At 39.2% G+C, this 24,506-nt stretch overlaps 1 protein-coding gene and 1 non-coding gene across 3 annotated transcripts in view; both read left to right on the top strand.

The window, feature by feature from the left end:
- The window catches only part of LOC124165832, a 60,133-nt gene extending 36,806 nt beyond the window's left edge, over positions 1–23,327 (top strand). For both annotated transcript variants that reach the window (XM_046543364.1, XM_046543370.1), the window contains exons 3-9: positions 7,246–7,495; positions 8,903–9,418; positions 12,423–12,674; positions 14,884–15,183; positions 17,462–18,307; positions 19,814–20,065; positions 22,412–23,327. In XM_046543364.1, the coding sequence (XP_046399320.1) occupies positions 7,246–7,495; positions 8,903–9,418; positions 12,423–12,674; positions 14,884–15,183; positions 17,462–18,307; positions 19,814–20,065; positions 22,412–22,504 (2,509 nt within the window). In that variant the 3' untranslated portion in view covers positions 22,505–23,327. The remainder of the gene's footprint in view (positions 1–7,245; positions 7,496–8,902; positions 9,419–12,422; positions 12,675–14,883; positions 15,184–17,461; positions 18,308–19,813; positions 20,066–22,411) is intronic.
- Trnas-gga lies at positions 10,255–10,327 on the top strand. The gene has a single exon. It is a non-coding gene; the product is annotated as a tRNA-Ser (tRNA).
- Positions 23,328–24,506: the final 1,179 nt, after the last annotated feature.

Raw genomic sequence — 24,506 nt, 5'->3', positions numbered from 1 at the left:
TTTCTTAAGGCCTGCTTACACGGTACATTAACACGTACGGGTTAATTTTTAAATGTATGAACGCGAGAATGAACGCCAAAATGCACCGTGTCACCACCCAACTTGTGTGCACTTGTGAATATATGCACAGAAAATAGAACCTGTTCTAATTAGGTTCATGCATTCGTACATGTTCCGTTCCGGCCCACAAAAATCGATCATACAAACAGACGTTAACTCGTATGTATTAATATATCGTGTAAACAGGCCTTAAGGGAATTATTTCTTCTCTTTTACATACTTTATAACCTGTACTACGAAACTCATTTGGGGCAGCCCCTTACTATTCTTCCCTTCCACCTGTCCTTCTACGATTGTTTTCATCAGGCCATCCATAATGTGGCTAAGTAAGGTGTCCAGCCTTCTCCATGGTTTTTAGAAGAATTCTCTTTTCTCCCAATCTTCTTTGCACTTCATAATTACTTATTTATTTATTTCCAGCTTCCAAGTAAACAACACTTTAAGGCCTTTACAACGGAGGATAAACAATACACAACATAAACAACATCCATGCCCTGGATAGAGACCACCTACCCAGGTGGGATTCGAACCCACGACCTACGGTTTGGCAGGCAAGGACTTTACCCTACCGAGACCGGCAACTACTGTATGCCGACTGTACTTGCTCGGTCGATCCATTTTATCATCACCATTCTTCGGTAGCACCACATTTTGAATGCTTTGAAAGTAACAATAAATATTATCTATCTTTTTTATCCCACGAATAGTAGACAAATATTACTATTTAAGCCAAGGCCTCCGCAGCGGTTGCTTGACAGTATTTTCATTTCCGTTGCTCCTGTGAGTGTCGGCACTATTGGCTGAAGAGCGTTTTCTACTGTATTACCGGAAGCGTCTTCCGATGGGAGCTTAAGCTAGGAGAAATGATGACATGACTATGGTAGACAAAGTATATAAACCTGTCAAGGCTATGGCAAAAGCTTCGGCCTGAATATGCCTCCTGCAACTCGGAGAAAACGTATGTCAGTCACGAGTAGCAACAAACACAGCAGCACGGGAAAATCAAGAAGAAAAGTAAAAATGAACGAGGAAAGTTTTAATTTCATCGTTCAAGATGAAAAATAGTACCCCATGGTGATTAAAATAACTATGCAAATCAATAATATGGCCATTCACTTGCCACTAAATAAATGAGCATCTCTCTCAATAATTTTTTTTAATTACATCTTTTGGTAAAAAAATTTATAAGAATTTGTGATTAAATAATGTTCGCATAGATATTTTTATAAATAATTTCTTAATACTCAGGAAGATTTTTAGTTTTATATGGTGGTTAATATAACTCATAATAGTTTAATTTTCAATAAAGGTTTGGACAGTAAAAAAATATATGATTCGGCTGTTTCATGCTTTCATTAAAAAAAAAAACTCTTGAGTAACGAGTGCACAATACGAAAAGATAATATTACAAAATGTTTATTTGAGTTGAAATATTATTTTTACACGGAGCGGGCGCGCGTTATTTTATTTTTCTTTGAATGAAACTTTAATTCACAACATTTCAATTGCAATGTTGAAATGCCGCGAATTTCATGAGCATTAAAACTGACCTCGTGCATATCGATAATTTTAAAATTGAAATTTTAAGCAAAATTCACTAACTCTTGGTTAACTATGTGGTATTCCATTATTTCCTGGATATAGACAGTTACTTATACCACTTATTTTATAAGAGCGCGACCCGGGTTTCAATGAGTAATCATCATCATCAGGCGCTAATTATAATTTGTTTATCTTGTTGTTAATCTTGTTGTTACCTAGTTACTTGATGAATTTTAAAACAGACGCCAATGGGTAGAGGTATTCATTTATAAGGGTACTATCTTGATTTTCAATAATTTTTAAAATTTCTAACTGTTCCCTAGAATCCAGTTCTCGACGGTCATTGCAAAAATTTAAAATATTCATTTTAAAGTCGCTTCTGTGGCAGTTACATATTAAGTGCTTAGCAAAATTACTCTTTTCATATTTATTATGTTTGTAAGCACTTAAATGTTCTTTTTTCCTAATTTCAAAACTTCTTCCTGTCTGTCCCACGTACACACCATTGCAATCGCTGCATTTCAAAGAATATACTCCACATCTATCCAATCGGTCTATATGGTCCTTGCATTTAACGATCAGTCTCCTTAAGGTGGAATAAGGTTTAAAAGCCAAGCGGAATTTGTCCTTGGGTAAATGATGAGCCATTTTCAGAGAAAGTGCATCGAGGTACGTCACTGTGCACCACTGCTTCTTTTTATCCTCGTCCGCCGAAAACATTTGGTCGATAGCCAATCTTCTCTGTTTTTTTAAAATCAGTTTATCTATTAAAGTTTGAGAATAACCGTTGGCAGAAGCAATTTGTTTAATGGTGATGATTTCTTTCTTAAAGTCTTCTTTGGAAAGTGGTATGCTTAACAGGCGATGAATCATGGAATGAAAAGCCATAAGTTTGTGAGAGTAATGGTGTCTTGAACTTGCTGGGATGACATGATCGGTATAACAGGGTTTCCGAAAAATGGAGAAGGAATGCCGGCATTTATCGAGTTTGATTGTAAGATCCAGATAATTTAAGCAATGGTTGGAGTCTCTTTCACAGGTAAATGAAATTGTAGGATGGATGTCATTCAAAAAACTCAAGAACATATCCAGTTGCCGATCAGTTCCATTCCAAAGCACAATAATATCGTCAACGTACCGGTACCAGTATACCACAGAATTTAGTAGGCTATGCCCTGAGCTAAAAATTTTCCTTTCCAAACTATCAACAAAAATATCTGCCAGCAACGGAGAAAGTGGTGAGCCCATAGCGAGGCCACTACTTTGTTTGTAAAATTTACCATCGAACTTGAAATAATTTTGTGCCACACATATTTTGAGAAGGGTGGATAATTCGTCCTTCATTTTCTTTGCAATATTGGCTGCCCCCAGGAGATCTATTGCTAGGCCGGTTGCTTCCTCTGGTGGCACACAAGTGAAAAGGTTGACGATATCAAAAGATACTAGTCTTGAGTTCTTCGGAGGTATGATGTCTTTAATTTTGTCCACAAGATCAAGCGAATTTTTTATACCACGCTTAGACATAAATGCAGAGTGCTGCGAGATCAGTTGAGTCAAGGTATGGGCAAGTTTGTGCGCTGGAGCGCTTATACTCGACACCACTGGTCTGATTGGTGCGTCCGGTTTGTGAATTTTAATGAGCCCATAAAGCCTAGGAGGAATAGGGTTTTTAGATAACAAAAAATGCCTATCGTTGGGTTGGAAAAGTTCTTTTGAGCTTCGTATGACATCTCTGATAGATTTTTGGTACTTCTGCGTAGGTTCTTTCTCCAACAGTGACAAATTTGATTTTTGAATAAATTCATAGCACTTCTTAATATAATCCTCCCGCTTCAAAATCACCAGGACTGCGGTTGAAAGGACGGACGACGGCAGCGATCGACGACGTCAATGGAGCACCACAATGCCATAAATTCCACCAGAGAGTATTAAATCTATCTCATCACAAATTTGAAGTGGAAGAAATGGATGTCCTTTCTAAAGGGCTAAAGTACGCCCCTCCGATTCCTATAACCCGTAGTGACCTGGAAACGTTAGCGATTGAGTTCGATGTTGCCCTTAAACGAGCGGATACAAGCCTGAAACATGTTGTTGCCCACGAGATATGTAAGATTTATCCAGCTATATGTGACTCACGACCTTCTAGAGATGCAGTGCAAGTGCTGAAAACAGTTCGATCTATTCAAAGACAGCTAGTGACTGAAGATTTGGTGATTCAGAAAGCTGATAAAGGAAATTGCCTGGTGATGGGATTATGGGATTATAAAATGGGATTTCTCTGAAATACTTATTCCTTCCCGAAATCAACATGAGTCTTTAAGTCTTAACTTTCTCATGACTCGATGAGATTTAAAGTTTATGGTAATCAGAATTTGGCAATCCTTCTTCAGGGACGTATTAAAGACTCCTGATGTGCTTGGCGAAGTATTTATTGACGCCTTTCCAAATTACTATTCAACGATCTGACACCGACTTTCCCTTGCTTGTAAAAAAATCTATCACAATTAACTTCCTACAAATAGGCGTATGCATGCTAAAGGAAATTATATTATTGAAATATCGCCCAAATTCTATTTTGATTCGTTAGGATACTGATCCAGTGTGTCATATCAGTTTTACATAATTTACTACTGCACAAAGCTACATTGCTCCTAATAAATTATGATGATAATTAAAATAAAATAATAAAAACGTAAACTCGAGAAACTTTGGCCTAATTTTGAAAAATATTAAATTAGAATTTCACTTAGCATAAGCATCTTAAGTTTTATTGATGAAGAGAATTTTATTTTACCTGCTGCCGCAAAGAAAATTTTATTGCGGCAGACACGGTAAAGTAAATATTTTCCATTGCGTCAAAATTAACCTTGCGTTTGAGCAACTTGGCCCCACTTAAATTTTTTTACCACTTTCCAGCATTTTACTTCAAGGGCAAATAACTGCAATGATTAGTAAAAAGCCCTCAAAATCAGATAAGTTTTGTTCTTATTTTAAATATCTTCTCAATTAAGTGTTTCAAAAGCTGAAGCATACCAAAGCTTTCAGCCTGGCCTTTCTAAGTCTACTACTTCACCGTCCTTCAAAAACAAAAGCTTGCAATAACTACAAAACAGCATATTTTAGACCAGAATAAGGTTACAAAAAAATGACTTCCATTTCAAGTAACCAAATGTAAACTAAAAATTCTTTCTATTAGATATACCTCGACGCTAAAAAAATGCGAACCAATTAAAGGTGTAAAATATTAAAGAACTAATTTTAAAAAGCTAATATCTTCAAAATTTAGAAGGAAGAACAACAATTAATTAAGCAGACAGTTAAACAAGGTAATTAATGCAAATTTTTACACAGGGTATAAGGGGAACGGTAACGTTTCAAGTGAGTTTCATTTAAACTTGCTCCCAAGTGAGTTTCTTGCCGCACTACGTATCCTTCCTAATGATGATATTGTGTGAATAGTACCGATATGTACGCTAATTCGTCCATGACGGAATTGGAAAATAACCACTATAACTACTTTTATTTTTTACCAATGAAGGATCCTAGAGCAAAAGTTACCCACGTATTGGATACGTTAAATATAAAAATGTGTGCCGTATCCTTTCTTGTGCCTTCTCCCTCCCAATAGTGTTGCCATTCATGCCGTTGAATTGATGTAGTGATTCATGAAAGGATGCGAATGACATTGTTATTTTCTTCATTTTATTCAATCTCCATCAAGATTTTCCTCATTTGAAAAAAAACAATTTAACTCTTCAGTCCCGACTACGTTTCAAATTAAGCTTTTCCGCTCGTCTCCGTCCTTGAACTCTTTCCACGCGGTTTTAATGTATGTTTCACCTCCCGGGATTGAATGTCAAGTGCAACTCCCTCACTGCCGGTGGGCGAAAACGAATTGCTTTAGTCTAGTCTGAACACAGCTATAAGTGTTGTTGAGTAAAACTGTATTGTTCGAGATTTTTTTTCAACATCTAATTGCGCATTTAATAGCGATTTACTTCATTGTCAAGATATTTTTTTAACCTACTACTTGTAACTCGCGAAATTTATTTCACTTTAAAACAATTCAATGCAATGAATGCATTTATTAACTCGGATGATGTTATGCATTTTGGGTTGTTAACGTGCACAAATGCCGCCGATTCGTATATATTGGGGCCTTTTTACCCCTAGATGGGTATGTCGTGTCGAGTAAACTTCCAGATAAATATAATTTATGTACACTCGGACTAGCCACGGTGAAACATTTACGAATTCACCCGCAATGCACAAATTTTGTGAAAATTCCACAGAGCAAACTCCTGGTCCCGGCAAAATTATTTTTTGTCTATGGAATTTTCGCAAAACTCCAGATAAATCGTTGCAACAAGAGCAACATAGTCGGGCAACAAAAAAGTCTTTATCTATTGCTCAACATGCAGTTAGTGGATCATACGGGGGTTGAAAATATATAACCCTCGTCAGTGCTGTAGTTGGGAAAAAAATTTAGGCTGTACTTACCAAAATTTGCCAACAGCTGAACATATATTAAACATCTGGCCGCGATTGAAATGTCAAACTTCAACTCTTGTATTAGTGCCAAGTTGTTCCACGAGATAACTCCGAACGAGTAAATAATCATTTCCAATTTTTATTTCTGAAATCCATTGGACAATTTACAGTAGGGCTATTTTTTACATATTTAAAAAGGTAGGTTAACCGATACGCTGATAACGAGTTTGGACTTTAGGGGGTACGCCGTACCGGCCCACCTACAGCACTGACCCTCGCGCATTTACTATAACTAAAAAGTTTTATTAAGCCATGCTGTCGAGTTTTACAATGCATGAATAGCTGGGATTGAATTATTTCTTGCTGAGCAATTTCAGAGCAGTTGCATAGAATGAGTTCAATAAGACTATCTTCGACGTGCTGAATAACAAATTGATATCAATTATGGTATTGAAATCATGATTGTGATATGGAAATGGCGCATAAGAGGAATGCTGCCGTTGGATCTAGAAATGCAAATGATATTAGAACAAAATAAGAGCAGCGTTAGCCTGTTACTACTAATGTACTGCAAGAATGTTGGCTGATGCCTTCTCGTACCGCAATGGTATCGTTCGCCCGCACCCGAAATCGAAACTCGCGAAACGAAACCAGAACGGAAAGATGAGTTACTACGAGCGAAATCAACCTCACTCCGCCATTCTCTCAGACGTTATAAAGAAAAAATAAAAGCAAGAGTTGCCGCCTACTCGAAGCAAAGTACAGCCTTTAAGAATGTCAACAACAACGAACCACGAGAAATCGATACGGGGCAATGTAAGCTAAGAAGCGGTGACCGGCACGGCAGGAGGAAGTGGCGTCATCAACTTATCTACGAAAGGGTAAAGGATGTCGATTTGTTTGCGCGGTTAGCTCGAGCAGTGGCAATAATCGAAAAGCGGAAAAAATATGTCTCTTAATTCTTCAGATCTGTATCACAATCTATCATTTTAAACATTGATGAACTGTCATTTATACTTTCTTGAAAAATATATTTGTGTAGTGCAAACTTTTATACTGCGTAAACTTTGCAGCTGGTTTTCATCTAATAATGAATATATTCCATAATTAAGGCCATGAGATACTCTTTCTACCCAATTTCTACAATTTCAGGTTCATCGATTCTCAATGTTACTGCGACGAAGACTGTGACATCTTCGGAGAATGTTGCGCGGACATCCTCCACTCCAGGGTTCTTGCAAATGAATCTCCTACTCCAGATAACTTCACTCTCATAACTGCTGGCGAAAGCCCTCCCACAGGGAACGTTATGCATCGTGACAGGAAAGAGAGAAAATTCATGGGTGTTTCGGTTCAACAGTGGGGATGCCACGAAGTAGCAAAGCCCACGAAAGGTCCACCGGTGAGTTTAATGATTCATTCCTCGTCCTTGCTCTGCCACAATCATTGATTTTACAATTACTCCGGGTTATAATGATTAAAATGTAAAAAAATAAGCAAATCAATTATTTAGAAAGATTTTTCAACATACTTGAGTATAAGAGAGAAAGGAAATAGAGGTTAGTGAGGGGTAACCTCTCAGCAATAATGGGGCTCGAACAATATTATCTCTACAAATTAAGAAAGATATTACAATTACACACTTAAACTTTTTAAATCTGCATTACTTTTTCTACCATCAATACATTTGGCTTGCTAGAGGGAGAATGTATTGAAAAGGCTTTATTGTAATACTGCCCTAGCGTATATCAGGCGATCGAGTATAGCAATAAAGTCTCATAATGCATGGGATAGATATAAAAGAAGGGAGTTGTGTCTGGAGATTTAAGCAGGGATAGCTTATAACAGGGAAATGAAGAAGAAAGCAATTGCGAAAACTCGACAAAAATTCGATGACAGCAAATAAAACTGATTTTCGGCAAGACAAACGCGACGTTAAAGTTGCAGGATTATTTATCGACGTAGTCTCGTATCGACGTAACTTTTGATGCCGTAGACCTCAAAATAAAACTGCGGCTAATAAAAACTGGCTTAAGAGGTATCTCCAATATTCACTTCAGCACGTATTTATTTATTTTACAGATATCATTTTGTTGAAATCGAAATTACTTTAGCCCAAAGACGCTCACAACTTGTGGTGCCCCGAAGAGCTCGGAGTTAGGACCTATATTAATCCTGATTTATGTTAATAATTTATGCAATGGAATGTTTCATTTCAAGCCTACATCCTTCGCCGATGACACTGCCTTTTGTGATTAAGTCATTAGACTTTACGTTTTACCTTTGTAAATGCAAAGTGACCTAAGTAAGTAAAGAAAGTTGGTTAACCGGCGATTCTGGGGAATGATGAAGTAACCAGCAGTCGGTCACGAAACGTCGAGGCAATCTCTACTACGTCACGCGGTATACACCCTTATGTTACCCTCTCTCTTTTAATCACCATGAGCCGCGAAACTTTCAATAAAAAAATGCATTGTTAAATAAAGAAATGGATTCCTTCATTATAATGAAAAATTATATTTCAAATGTTTCACATTCATTGAAAATAAGGTGTCATTCTCTAACAAATGTACCTATTTCATTGAAACAAGTGAGTCATATTAAATAGTTGAGTAATCATATTTGGGTGTTAATCGACACTACAGCAGAGTAACTACTAAACGAAGTTTCAGATACAAATGGAATTTTCTGCTTGGCGCAAGAATGTCCGAAATTTATGCCAACTTCGTAAGCAACTGGAGAATAAATAAATAATGTAATAATGATTTTGAAACTGTGGATCTCATAAATCACCACTTTCACTTTGCAGATAATGGCCTACCTCGTTGACTCATGTCCCACGAATTACTGGGATGCCACGGTGGTCATCAAGTGTTCCCAACGTCATCGGATTCCAATAGATCAGTATTCGTACATCCTTGACCTCCCTGTTATCAGCTCCAGATCAGGAATTCCGTACCTCAACTCCTTTTGCATGGCCTGCAATGAGGAGCAAATGGACAGAGAGAATCCTCCCTTCTACAACATGAACCTCACCTTTGGCTGCACTGACGTGCCAGCCAAGGGAGACCGCAATTACCAAGAGTCTTATTACGTCAAGGGTCGGAGGGAATGGATTGAGGAAGGTGGTAACTGCACCCTATCGATAAATGATCCAGAGAAACTATTCTTTGGAGCTGGGAAGGATTTGGATCCCAAAAGACCGGGTTTATACACGAGGAGATGCTTTGCAACAGAGGAAACGTCATGCGAGGATGAGGAGCTGAGCACATTGTGTTCCATGTACGCTCTTTACGTGCAAGCAGCAACATCGAGAGGTACCAAGGTAGGTATATCCATCATAAACCCTCAAACTAATAAAATAGAGTAGGATGCATTAAATTGTTTCAGGCTTGACTTGGTGGAAATGCGATATATCATCATAAAATATAAACTACAAATAGCAATTTCCGCACTTAAATATAAAACTCCATTACCAACCACAGTTACGACATCCTATGTCACTTTCAAGGACCTTCGACGTTATGAATCATTTTCGAGGTCTTATTCAAGCAATGGTCGGTTGTGGAGTTTTATATTTAAGTGTGGATATTACCATTTGTGGTTTATTTTACCATGGAATGAATTAATTATGCTCTATTATCCTTGGAGCAAACTCCATTAGAAGAACTTGGTTGAGAAAATGACAGATGCATGAAGACGAACATAAATATAACGGTAGTAACATAACAGAAAACTAGCAAAGAAACAATTTGTACAGCAAGTACAATTAAGAGGCTCTGATTTATAAAGCACAGTAAGTTTTATTTTGCCCTCTTTATATAGAGAGAAAATTAAGTGGTGCAGCAATGTGTATCATGTAATATTTCAAACCCTGCCGCGTGAACGGCGGTGAAATATACAAGAATTGCCATGAGAAAAAATTCCCCAGGGACCGGGAATCGAACCACGGACCTTTGGCTTTCCGGACCAATGCGCAGACCACTACGCTACCCAGGTTCTTTAATTCCCATGGCAATTATACCGAGGCTCATGGCACTAGGTGTTGTGCCCTCGCGGTCCATCAAGGATGGCAACGCGAGGGAGATGGACCTTGATGGACCGCGAGGGCCTAACACCTAGTGCCATGAGCCTCGGTATAATTGCCATGGGAATTAAAGAACCTGGATAGCGTAGTGGTCTGCGCATTGGCCCGGAAAGCCAAAGGTCCGTGGTTCGATTCCCGGTCCAGGGGAATTTTTTCTCATGGCAATTCTTGTAAATGTGTATCATATTTATGCTTTTCTGAAAAGGGAAAATAAAGCAGAAGGTGACAAATAAATAGTTTAATACCGAATTCCTATGAAATTATGGAGTATTGCAAGCCATCTTTAGAATAAATGAAGTCTAAACTCCAATGAAATTACAATCTGCAATGCATATATGAATGATACTCTTAAAAAAATCTCTCTGCTGCAGATGTGATTTTTAGACGATAATGATCAGTGGGGTAACTTTGGAATATGCTTTGGAGAGGGATGAGGGGGGTTACTGGGGGCTACGCCGCCAGGAAACGGTGAAGGAAAATTTTTGAAAATTGATGTTAAAATATTTCCTGGAGTTTAGATCGACGTATATTATGCAAACAAGTTGTAGCCAACGTTTCTGTTTATTTGAAACCATCATCAGGGCTTAACTTTGTACATATTTATTGATACTATTATATTTTGTTTATTTTTTCAAAATTGACATGCCTGAAAATGCATTTTACATCATTTTAGCTCTTAAAATTCAACTTTAAGCAGATGCAGTTATTATGTATCAAATCCAGACAAGATTTTTCAATAATATTTTGGTTTCCTTGAGGCTTTGAGGGGCATAAATCCAGTTACGCCAAAGATAATGATAATGGTTATGATCCGTCTCCTAATGATGAGTCATGGAACAGATGAAATGGACAGTTGACCCAAGCAGTACCGGATCAAAGGTGGAGCCCAAGGGTCTCGGGCCCTGGACCACCCACCAATCCAGGGCTCCCCATCAAGTATGAGCCTTCCGTCTATATATAGAGGTAAATCTCAAAAATCGTAAAAACCGAAAAAAGCACCATATATGAGGGGATTCGAAGTGAAGCTGGTTTTTTTTGTTAACATGCAGTAATTAACATTGACGTTAATAAATGGTTACGCTGCTGATAAAAACACTTAATCCGTTGGTGTTGTTAATGTAGCTCTGAACGCAACCAGCGCCACACCGAGCCGAAATTTCCTTTATCGATGTATCACTGTTCCCAGCCAATTGGATGTCTACAGTGCAGTTCCACAATTTTCATTTCTGGTTGAAATTAGTCAGGTATAGTCACAATGTGGCAGAAAGGTATTTTAAGGGGAGGGGATGTGATGGGGGACTAGGGCGTATTTCGGAGTTTTTTGCTAATCATTTTTATCGGGGGAGTAGTTCCAAAGGTTGAGAATCTAAACATTTTCCGTTTGAGCCAGAGATTTTTCAAACTTGGGCAGTTGAGATTTTAAGTCGGTAAGAATTGGGATGATTTTTAGATCTTTCCTTATGTCTTTCTTTCGTATAAACCATGGTGCTCCCGCTATTCTTCTTATTGTCTTATTCTCCGTGGATTCTCCGTGGTTTGGATCTTGTTTAGATGAGTTTTCGCATCCACAAGCCAGACGGGCGATGCATATGTTAGTAGAGGCTTTAGTATAGATTTATATAGAAGAAGCTTAGTTTTTAGCGACAGTTTGGAATTCCTGTGTAGAAGGGGACCAAGGAAGAAGCAGCAGCAATGGTTTTCCCAGTGGTGTATGAGATATGTTGCTTCCATCTCATCCGCTGATCTAAGATAACGCCAAGGAAAGTGGCTTTCTCGGCGAGTGGAATTTCAGTGTTTCCATAAAATATGGTTTCCCCTATACCGGCCTTTGGACGGCGGGACAACGTCACATTTCACACACACACACACATTGCACACGGACACATTTCCGCGGGTTTGCCGACAGCTTCCAAGTGTCAGCCCAATCTTCGTATTCGCCGACTTGTCTCTGAAGCAATTCCGCCGTTGTTCTATGGTTTGAACCCTGGGAAATAAAGGTTTTGTCGCTTGCGTATAGGAAAGTTGCTGCGCCGGGAATGGTGAGGTCATTTATGAAGAGGTTGAAGAGGGTGGGGGAATGGATGGCGCCACGCCAAGCGGTGTCGTCGGAAGCACAAGTTGCAAAACCTTGAAATAGTGGGCCTCCCCAAAAATGTGCCCCGGGCCACCCACATCCTGGATCCTACCCTTGATGCAAAGTCAATTATCTTTCTCATTTCATTCTCTATCGTTGATTTTGCAGTTCTACAAGAATCCACACTGCGCGCTTTGCCAAGGGAAGGATGGCAGTGATTTGAGGTGTGCCGTGAAAATGAAGTTCGTACCAATAATAAGTGTGAAGTACAGGCCTCCGAAGATCAGTACCATCTTCAGCATCAAATGGGATGGTGGTGGTAACGGCTGCTCCGCCTTCCAGATGTGGGACGCCAAGGAAGAGATGTGCGTGGCCTACTGGTGCAGGAAAGGACAAGTGCTCCGAGGAGGAAGGTGTGAGGTAAGTCTAAGTTCAATCCAAAATGATACCGGTGCGCGTTCCCATTGTATACTATTTACGATGGATTCCTGCAAGGGGACTGCATAGAGAAGACCAAATTCCATCACATAGAAGGCTGATTTCTGTTGCCATTTCGGTTGCATTTTAATCGGTTTTCAAAAAAGTCCGCGGCGCGGTGATAAGTGAGTGCAATGCAATCCGCTTTTATCCAATGTTTTGCAGCATTTTTTTTTCATTGCGAGAAATAGCATTGAAATGAATTTGATTAATAGCATTAGCATGTGTATAAATTTCGATTTATGCCCCTAACTATATATTATTTCCCCGTGAAACTCGGATAAGTTTGTCAGTGACGCGACGTGAGTGGCGAATTTCTATAAAATTTCGGTATATTGCACGCCATTTAAAAAAAAATATTTCTGAACTTCTATGAAATTAAAATCTGCAACCCATCCGCAATAAATACATGAAAGATACTCTAAAAATGTGGCAGATGTGATTTTAAGGCAATAACTATAATGATAGCTATTCCGAAGACGCATCATCCCCGCTATATTGTTTTTTTTTCGTGACATATTACTTTTTCAAAACTGAATCAATCACTGATAACCACGTAAAACCTTTCCGTTATTTAAATAAGCACGACCCGGGTTCCATAACATAGTTACATCTTCACCTGAATGTTACTGAAATTTATTACATTGGTATATATAATATCATTGAACCTAACGAAGTTTATTCTTTAATATTCCTTAATAAATGACATTGAAATTTTCCGAATGCATAGAGTACACCCTCAGCGTAAATATTAACAAGAGCGAGTTATGGCCTCTGCTTATGCGACCTAGATAGAAAATGCAAAATACGAGATCACGCGATGACTCCGATTTACTTACTGCGACCATAGCGTTTTCCCTTTCATTATGTAAAATTTCATGCATATTTTGTTCAATTATCATTAAGGAGAGTATCAAAAATTATTTAATACTTTTATAAATATATTATTCAATAATATCTTCCATCTCCCACGATAATTCTAACGTCAGGGTTTCAATTCTGGTCTCATCATTTAGTTTATCATTCTAGTTTACATTTACCTTAGTATTTACCTTAATAGTCGGCCCTCGTCATAGTTTTCCTTTATTTCCAACGCGAAAATTTCATTCCAGTTTTTGCTCCGAGATATGTTTTTTATTAGAAAATTAAATATTATAATTAGTATTATAATTAAATTATACAAGTAAATGTTCAGACGGGTCTAGTGTGTGAACCCGAAAATTTCAAGATCGTAGCGTAAGTTTATAACGAAAAATACGTCTAATAAAGAAAACGACAGTTCGAGAGGTGGAGATGCCTCTTTATAGAAGTTAGCGACTAAATGGGAAGCCATTTAAGTCTATAATTGGCTTCATGGGAACCTATTTTTAAAATACATAGTTCAAAACTACAGCATATTTTAGTTGGACAGATGCAATTTCCAATATCGAGAGGTCCTCCAACTAGCCGGCTAAATTCCGAAACTTTGATGCCACTTAATATACATACGAGTCCGCGCATGATTTTGCTTGATAGTCCGCCAAGTTAAAATACACTCTTTTCTGCATTCTAGGGCCCACATAGGAAATAAAGTGGATGTGTCCGGTGGTTATTGGTGCGTTAAGCTAAATTATTTCAAGAATTAAAAGGTATTTTGGTTATTTGAGAAAGAACGAGCTTATTTGGATACATCCGAATAAAGATCGGCAAGCGGTGGTTTTTCCACCGCTCCTTCGCGCAAAAGAATACTTCCGAGATGACCAAACGGGTATTCCTCTGACAGATTAAAATTGGAAGCTATCTGAAAAATCCTTACTTTTCTCTAGTCTCGGGGATTTTATAGTTCAACTAGACGCCGCGTGAAACACAAGAAAAAACAGTAAGTTAAGAATTCCAGATTTTTTCCGCTAAACTACACCAATGCTCTGTGCACAGTTCTATTCAAGGATTCGTGGCTCTAAGACACTATCACCAAGGCTGTTTTCCCCTTAAGGAGACGAATCACTTTCACTCAACTGGTCCTTTTTCCGAGACGTGTTACTTTTTCAAAAGTTGTTAATCACATTGAAATTTCCAGTACTCATACTGTAGGCCCCAAGAGTAAATTCCTAAAAGAAAAATTCAGAATATCCAGACTTTAATTGCCAATTCTCTGTGTTCTGTTGTATCCAAGGCCATCGTTAAGCAGACTACGGAGAGGTATCCTTCGAATTGGACTACCGACGATGGGAATTCCTCTGGGAGCCACCCAAATGATTCGGTCGAAGGAGACAACCAAACGGCGGGGACTCGATTGTCATCCTTGGACTCTAGCATCCATTCTTTCATCCAGGGATACCTGATGCTCACCTGCATGTCCATCTCCGTCTTCTTCCTCATCATCCACATCCTCATCTACTCTTTTCTCCCGAAGCTAAGGAATCTTCCGGGGAGGAATTTGCTCGCCTTGTCGTGGGCACTACTTCTGGCACAGGTAGAGTATTGTACTTGATGCTATATTTTTGAGTGGATGCATCACTTCCAATTTACTGGTATTTTTTGTGACTCAACGCATTGTAAACAGAACCTTTCATTTAAAACAACACTTCCCAACCTTTTTTTCCTCCCGTATCCATCTATATTTACCTATATAAGTAATATTGTACCCCCAAAAATGTAGCGTGCACATTTTATTAAGTACATAATTTCACTACGGGTGGGTGACACTTTTAATTATAAATAATTGTATGAATAGAAACCCCCGAATAGTTCGGCGCGTACCCCAAAGGGGTACGCGTGCCATCGGTTGGGAACCGCAGATATGAAATTTTCTGATTTATGCATGTATATTAGACTACAGTCAACATTTTATTATGGACAAAATTTTCGAACCTAACGTGGGGAACACACATGAGAAATATTTGTGGCTGAGCCCTGAAGATAATAAAATTCGTCAAGCGTATTGTGGAATATTTTCGAATGAGACAGTAAAGGTGGGGTGCTATTTCGCACTCATCCGGCCACAATTTGGATATACAGAGAGCGTAAGAGATCTGGTGCAGAAAGACTTAATGCGTGAACTTAGTAAAATACTAAGTAAAACTACGCGATCCATCAAAAACTGCTACGGGCGTACAGAAAGCGTTACACAGATGTAAAACGAATTAGATTGGGTGCCGCTAGAGACTCGGGAGGATACGCGCTAGGCTTAGATTGCTTCAGCAATTGAGAATGAATATCTTTAAAGGCGACACAGAGAACATCATATTAGAGCCCCACTATATTTCCAGGTCCGACAAAAACGATAAATCAAGAGAGGTATTTTGCCGAGCGGATTGGTAAGGGAATTCGTTTTTTCTCGAAACGATAAAGTACATTGATAAATGCTAGGCGTAATTTCGTTACAGCATTTCCTTTTTATTTGTAAACTGCTGGTGTCCTGATATACCCCCATACACACCTATTGATGCGGCTTACGGGGAAGTATCTTGATGCAGATGTACATTTGCCAAAATCTCGAAATTTTCACTTCAGTGCTTTCTCAGTTATAATTTTTTTTACACGGAACGCTTAGAATTGAAGTATCGTGTAATTTCTGGTATTTGTGTTCCGTCCGCCCTAAATTCACGTGAAAAATTATCAATGTATCGCTCTTTGCAGCGGGGTGGACCGCTAAACTCCATCCGCCCGCACTTTTTAACACTCACAGTAAAGATAGACAAGTATATAATAAGTTTAGTAACAAAACCGATTTACGGTAAGAATGATTAAAATAATAATGGCGAAGTGCAGATTACAAAATTATTTATAATTATTTCATGTGCTAATCGTCTCCATTTCACATATAAAATAATACAGACTAGCAGTGCCAACCTGCCTGTTCTACAACCAGATTGAAGTTTCTCGTTTTGTGGGTAGGCTGTTTTTGATCAGTTTTTGCAAGATTTTAACCCGCAACTTCACGCAGTGTCAAGATACAGAGCTGGAACTGAGACTAAATGTGCGTACAAAGATTCTCCGTCGAACGAATCTAACTCAATCCCTGTAGGTCTTGGTACGACTGTGATAGACCCTTAAGTGTGACTGCGCAAAATATTTACTCTGCGGTTTGTCCAGGATCAAGCAAACCTCTGAAATACAGCGATCACGGCGAACAAGTCGTTCTCAGTTTGATCGGGCCCTAAACCTCATTTAAGCGCCCGATGTGTGAACATAAAGAGCACCTTTTCTCCGTAATAGTGGCACTTGAATGCGGTGGCATAATACCATCTCCAATCGATTTCCACGCCGCTGCGACCTAGTTCGAGATGTGCGATAAGGCGCGGCGGGACGTACTAACCTAGAAGGGGTGCGAGGGGCGAAGCCACCCGACAAACACAGTCCTCTCACCTTGGCTAATTAATGGGCCTTCCCCGACCCTCGGCTGAGGTCACGGGCACACACATGGTATCTGCCTCGGACCGTTTTCAGCAGGAACTTGACATGGTGGGGCCTCGAAATTTTCCACTTGAAAAACCACCGGAACCGAAGTGTAAAAGGAATTTAAATACCCCGGTACGCAACGTGTTAAGGCATTATAGAAATCACCGTGTATTTTCTTGCATCAATCTGGGAGGCTAGCTGGTAGACCACGTATCTTGGGCCATGCTGGGAGCTCTTTCGAATACAATCGACTTCGCCCTAGGTTGTTAAGACTTAGAACCCTCATTCAAAATTCTTATAAACTCCTCAGTAAACTCCATGAATAATCCCCATAATTACTTTTTTCTCAGTCCATAGTTCTACTATCAGGAATCGAGCTGTTACACGACGAAGGCCCCTGGTTCTGCTATTCCTCTGCGGTGGTCACGCACTTCTTCTACCTGGCAGCCGTCTTCTGGATGAACGTCATGAGCGTCGACGTGTGGAGGACCTTCTCTTCCTCCTCCTCCAGGCACAACCAAACCGGCAGCAGAGACTCCTCCAAGCGCATGCACCTGAAATACTCTGCCTACGCGTGGGGAGTCCCCTTGCTGCTCACTGGACTGAGCATCGCGATAGACATGGTTCCAGCCGATTCCGGCTCGACCCTGTCAAAAGTTCGACCCGGTTACGGGCTGACCGTAGAGGGGATGTGCTGGTTGGGGAACAGCGTCGGGGCTGCCATATTCTTTTCAGTGCCGACCATCACCTTGCTCCTGGCAAACGCGGGCCTGTTCGCGCGCTCCGTGTTCAAGATCCACGAGAATCAGGAGAGCAGGCGATATATGAGGAAGAAAGCCATGGAGGAGGAGACACTCTGCAACCAGCGAGTTTGCAGGGCCACGGAGAGTGAGACCACCGTGGCGGAGACTTCCGGCATGGTCCCCAAGAGACCGTTCCGTCGTCCCGATACGACAACTTCTTGCATATCCGTGAAGGACAAATCGCGCTTGTACTTGTACGTCAAGCTGGCGACTATAATGGGTCTGAGCTGGATCTGTGGATTCGTGGCGGCCCAGGCGGACATCAAGGAGCTCTGGTACCCGTTCATCCTCCTGAACGGCCTGCAAGGAGCGTTCATCTTCTTCATGTTCGACGTGAAGTGGAAGATAATGGGAATGGTGATTGAGAGGATCACGGGGAAGAAGCCGGAATGGGTGAGTTTACTGACGGATAAATCGATTTTGATTTAAATCGAAAATTGAGTCTTACTTAATAGTCAAAGATCTTCGAAATCGTGATCGAGCCATAATATTCGAGTTTCGATCCAAACTCTATTTTTCAACTTCGATCTTGACCATTTCGTTTGATCTTAGCAGCGTCACTACCGGCATGTGATAACTTCATCCGTCACTAGTGAAAGACTTTTCTCCATGGCCCGTAAAATTGGAAAAGCACGCCCTCGATCATGAAGACAGTATCTCAATCAGTAGATCTGACTAAAACAATTTAGTGGAGCCTAATGGTTCCAAGCGGTGATCAAAAACATTAATGAGATTGCATTTGCAAATTTTGACCACAAATATTCAATCAGGTATCCTGAGTAGATTTTTTGAGATTTTTTTCCTCTACTCAAATGTATATTTTGTGCGTTGGTCAAATGAAAGGTAAATATGTTTGTGAAACATAATCACATATGGACTAGCATTGCATGTTGCATTAGTCTGACCCAGAGTTCGACACTGTACACCATGTTATTCGCAAAGGCAATGTGACACAGTGCAACTAGGAATATGGTTTGGGGTGAAGAGGAGGGAGCTCGGGCACGATCACCGAGAGAAAACGACGTTCAACGTTTGACGTTCTCTCTCGGGGGTCATGGCTCGGGGGGGCTCCTCCCCAGGTAACGGGGAGTGCAGGAAAGTTTTTGAAGAAAAACATGCCTATCAATGCATTTTACATCATTTTGGCACTTAAAATAAACTTTAAGTAGATGGAGTTATTAAACATCAAATCTAGACAATAGTTTTAAATATTTTTCATATTTCTCTGAGACTTTGGAGGGGGATCTATCCCCTCATCCCCCCCATAGTTACGCCACTGCACTGCGACATAGTGTATAGTGTCGAAACCTTGGTCAGACTAATAAAAATTTAGTGGAACACAATATTAGTGCATCTGTGATTATGTTTCATGTTACACAGTTCCACCAAATATTGCCATCCACTCCTAAGTTGAAACATGTTTGAGTATGAACCGTATTTTTTCAAAAAAGAACATTTTTTTAGTCAATTCTTGGTTGAAATTTTGATTATTTAAAAAAAGGCTAGCTTATCTTCGGTTTCCATGTAGGCTTCCGCGGAGATTTTAACTATAGGCAATGATATTTCTGGGTTTCCTTCCGTTTTGATCCATTTAATGGACAATACTTCGCCAATGCTCCAGTAGGCTCCCTCAGGTCTACTGAGGTGCCGATGCTGAACTTGCTCGGAACACTCTTCCACACCAAAGGCGTTAAACAGGGTGTATATGTAGGAGACCAAATTCTGCATCGGCACTTCAGTGCACCTGAGGAAGCCAACTGGAGCGTTGGCGAAATATTGTCCAGGAAATTGGATCAACGCGGAAGGAAACCCGGAAGCATCACTGCATCTAGCTTTTCATTTCGATTAAAAATCGATCTCTCGAAAAATCGATTTTTACCGATATTTTTGCGTCACCAGGTGAGTTCCAGTGCGAGTTCGGGAAGGTGGCCGATTTTCAGGAACACGCTGTCTTGGGGTGCGAAAGCCAGGAGGCGGAAGAGCAGCGAATACGCCATCAACGACCTGGGAGAGTTTCCAGTGCCCAGCAAGAAGGAGGCCAAGAGTTCGAGGACCACTTCAAGCTCTCTGCCGACCTCTTCAGATGCTCAGATGTCCAGCATTCCCGAGGTTCCAAAAACTCCCATTCGTCCTTCTCCACTAGGGTTCAAGGTAACACACAGTCTAATGCAGGGCCGGACCTTGGAGTTAAGTCAGGGGGGGCAAAGATCAGTTTTCCGCCCCCTACCCCGGTCCCCTCTCGCTCCCTTCACCCATCACCATAATATAATACCTCCGCAATTGATTACGTTTGGGCGTTTAGGAGAGGGAGGGGGTCAAGCCGATTCTCAACCAATCCCACGCGGGAGAGAGAGAAGGGTCCTGGCGAGTAAAAGGTAGTTTTTTTCCGCAAGAAACAGTGTAAAATTGCGATTTTAGTTATCTTGAATACTTGTCTTAACTAATGTTAAATAAAAATAACTAAACTAATTGTTTTTGTTTAATAAATCCAACGCAATGAAGAATAGATAAACGTATTTTAACTGAAAATACTCATTTGAAACAATCTCGCGTGAGATAAGAGGAAGGCGGCGGGGCCAAATGTCACTATATCTCATTAAATAAGAGGGAAAAGGGGGGGGGGCATAAATCGTCAAAAATCACCTCACGTAATTAATAGACTCCCCCTAAGCTATTTTTGAGATTGAATAGTTGAAATTACATATTTTATATTTGGGGAATGCAGTTTTTATCAATTATTGATTAATATTTTATGATTTAAAATAATTTTTAAATTTCGTTAGAAAAATAAAGTAACTTTTTTTTTAAATAAACTTTCCAAAATTTGCCGCCACCTGAAATCTGCCGCCAGGGGCATGTGCCCCCCTGAACCACCCAAGGTCCGGGCCTAGTCTAGTGATAAATCTAATTTTAGAGATTTTACTGCTATCCATCACATTTTTCAAAAATCTACGAGGAATAGCTTGCTTTCTCTTTGTCATTTTATTCACCATAATTGACCCACTACAATTTTCCATTCGCAATCCTCAGTGGTCTCCGTATTTTTCCTTGGTCACACCTGGCGGCCTTTTCCCGATTTTCCTTCAACGAATTCTCTCCCTCACGTGGAAACGTATTTACTCATTGTAACAAAAATGAACACGCACTCATCTGGAAGTTTTCATATCCTCATCTAGCATATCATTCATGGCAATGACATATTTGATACTACCTTTACGATTACTATATAAATACCCTTTATTTGGCCGTACAAGTGCCATTTCTACTTCAGGCCGCGGCCTTTTCAAACGACCCCTGTAAGGACAATCTACCACATTCTTAGATTTCAGTTACTTTTATTGGCATTGAATCATTTCATGGAAATTTCTAAACTAAATAAATGAGATGTAAAAGTAAATAATAGTCAAAATCCTACACTTATCCGCTTTGAAAATAAACTTCAAGAAAATATAGTGGTGAAGTTATCCGTAGCGTTTTTTATACTTATCTGTGTAAGAGCGATATTTTGGTTCAACAATATGTACACTTAATATCAAAACAAACTCGGGTAACATAACTAGGGATCCAAATTCACCTCATGATATAAACGATTCCCATACTTTCACTTAATCACACGAAAAAGTCTTGAAAGTAAACCAAGTTTTATCAGTAATAATGAGCGATATACATATAGAGTTATATTGCATTAGCCTCTCACACCGAAAATACTTACAATTCACTGGTAATACATCCGAAGTTTTAAGGTGCATATGTATGTTAAAAATTGCAAAACAGTCCAACACGTCACATATAATTCTTATTATTTAATGTATCCGTATCCCACATTGGAATAACAAATATATCCTTTTACCGCGGTAAACGCAACAACAATGTACAATTTTGCTGAATAATAAACCAAAGATGCGCAAAATCTGCTCTCTTCTGAACTATTTTAACAAACCACCATCAATTCAAGTAAAAATATCTATCTTCACACAGTTGGTTGGCTTCATGGTTTAGAAATTATGACTCTTTTATTCTATTCCCCACATGAGACCGAGTTGTAACAAGCAAATATATATAGAATGTGCCTATAAGTCTCATTTTCATTAGTCCTTCTTAGATAAATAATAAATGATAATTTAATTCATAAATTAAAGTGGCTTCAAGCACTTGGCAAGATCAATAAAAATACATACGAGCGGTAACGAACTCTCTCACAGGGTAACTTCGATAACTGCAGGAAAATGCCTGAGAATAATGTGCTATGTACGCAGTCATTTTTAAGGTCTCTTCAACAATATTGCCCCAGTCACAAATCCTCCTTATTATCATAAATTTAGGATTTAATGGAATCCAAAATAAATAACACCACATTAAATTCTACTTTGACCAGATAATTATTTCAATGAACATTATTTCGCTAAGATGAGGAAAATACGTTGACTATCATTGTAAGTTTCCAGTTCTTTAAGTTTTATTTTGATGTTCTGACTAATATAATTTCATTTCCCACAGGAAGCAGAAGGACTTGTGACAAGCACACCAAGCAACGGCATTTCAAGATCAAGTCGCAACAGTATTTCATCATACACCTCTAATGAGCGATAAAACGATTGACAAAGCCATCATGCGTAGGGATACGCCATAAATTAGCGGAAAGTGGTCCAAAACTATAAGCTGCTTTAAAACCATTCCATTCTTTAAGTGTCGACGGAGGTTACATCTCTTCACCCTATGAGCTGATGATCATCATCGAAGCAATTGACTAATGTACTTCGAGTGGAATTATAACATTCAATGATTTTTTAAATGTGCTTTGAATCAACACCAGGAAAACTTGTCAAGTGATACGTAAACGTAAATATTTTGAGGACATCTGTAATGCACGCATCATTTATTTAGATGCCATATATTTAAATAGCTTTGGAAAAGCACTTTAATCAGAGCACACAGATTTTAATTAAGATATATTCTAAAAATTATAAATACTTTATCAGGACTCTGCATCTACATTTTTCTAATGCTTAAGCGAGTGAACACTTTATAATAAGGCCGGAGGGATTCAAAACTCTCCGTTCTGAGCGGGTTAATCTGAAAAAGTTCGAAAAAATGCCACTCAGAGGTCCTTCCATTCGTATTCGCTCCTTTCAGCACACTATCGTCTCCAAGGCTCAAGCGTGAGTCAACTCCGCATCCGTTTCATTTCTAGTCAATCTCTTTATGTTTGGATGTTTTCTTTTTTTATGTTTCCTACAATTAGGTGTGAATATAATGTTGAGAGATGAAACATTCAAGATAAAATTTTGTATCTCCTATTTGCTACTTAAGTTTTTATAATCATATTATATTTAGTTATCATCTAATCATATCATTTTATATTGTCATACTGTAAATGTTTTTCATTACTTTGCAATAAAGGTCTTTAGACTGATTTCCCATTCAATGCATTACCTAATCACATTGCGCAACAACTATATACACTTAAACTTAAGCCTGGGAAGTGAATATCAAAGGAGAAAACATGAGTATACTACAATTGTCCGATGAAATAGCTCTCACACCAGAGTATGAAAGAAAGATTTTAAAAATATTTTGGTCAGTATAGATGGGGTAATGGGTAGATATCAGGAGGAAATAAGTTCAAATGAAACTTAGATTGTTATATGCAGTCGAAGACTTCAAGAGAAGAAGTCAAGACTTGCATTAAAAAGGGAGCATAAACTGGAAGAGGGGAATAAATTACATTACTTGGAAAGCAGAAGCAGGTACTAACGATGGGATACGCAATAAAGAAATTATCAGTCGAATAGCCCAGGCGAATAAAGCATTCCACCAGAAGAAAGATCAGCTTACAGCGGGAAATTTAAAAATATTAACAGGGAAGAAATTTATCAGAACTTAAAATTTAATTTCGAGTATGCATCTCTCCGGAAGTGAGGCATGGACAGTGACATCAGCGGAGAAATATAAGGTAGAGGCTTTCGAAATGTGTTGCAACAGGAGAACAATGAGTATCAAATTGATCGACCGAGTAAGTAATGAGGAAGACCTAAGAAGTGTAGGAGAGAAGAGAAGCCTCATATAAACCTTTATAAGAAGACAGAACAACCTTATCGGCCCTATCTTGAGACATGATGGCCTATTGAAGACAATCGTTGAGGGACAGGAAGGTGTAGAAGTTCACAAGTGCGCCTTAGGATGAGGCGGGCTCTTCCCTCGTCTATTCCATTTCATCGCCGGGTTAAAGCACGGATTCAGCGGTAATAATCAAACACCAAATTGATTTCAGTGTAACAATAATTCTACGACTTATGGAGTAATAATATTTTCCTCCCCTTAATAGTACGTGCTTTATCATTATTATTTTTATTTTGGTTGGCTTGAACATGATAGATATGATGCTGAGCCAAAGGGTTTATTTATTGTGGACGTTTCAACGGTAAACGTAAACAATCCACAAAGCATACCAACTCAAAATTCTCTTTAAAATTCTTCATGATCAGCACAATAAACTCAGACCGTACATCAAGCTCATCTACAATATAATAGATATATCAAGATTGTGGTGTGTATGTAAAACTGGCCTACACTCGTTGTTTACTAAATTTTT

This window comes from Ischnura elegans, chromosome 1 (genome assembly GCF_921293095.1).
Source record: "Ischnura elegans chromosome 1, ioIscEleg1.1, whole genome shotgun sequence".
NCBI classification, from domain to species: domain Eukaryota; kingdom Metazoa; phylum Arthropoda; class Insecta; order Odonata; family Coenagrionidae; genus Ischnura; species Ischnura elegans.
Note: the sequence above shows the minus strand (reverse complement) of the source record. Positions and strands in the feature narration are given on the sequence as shown.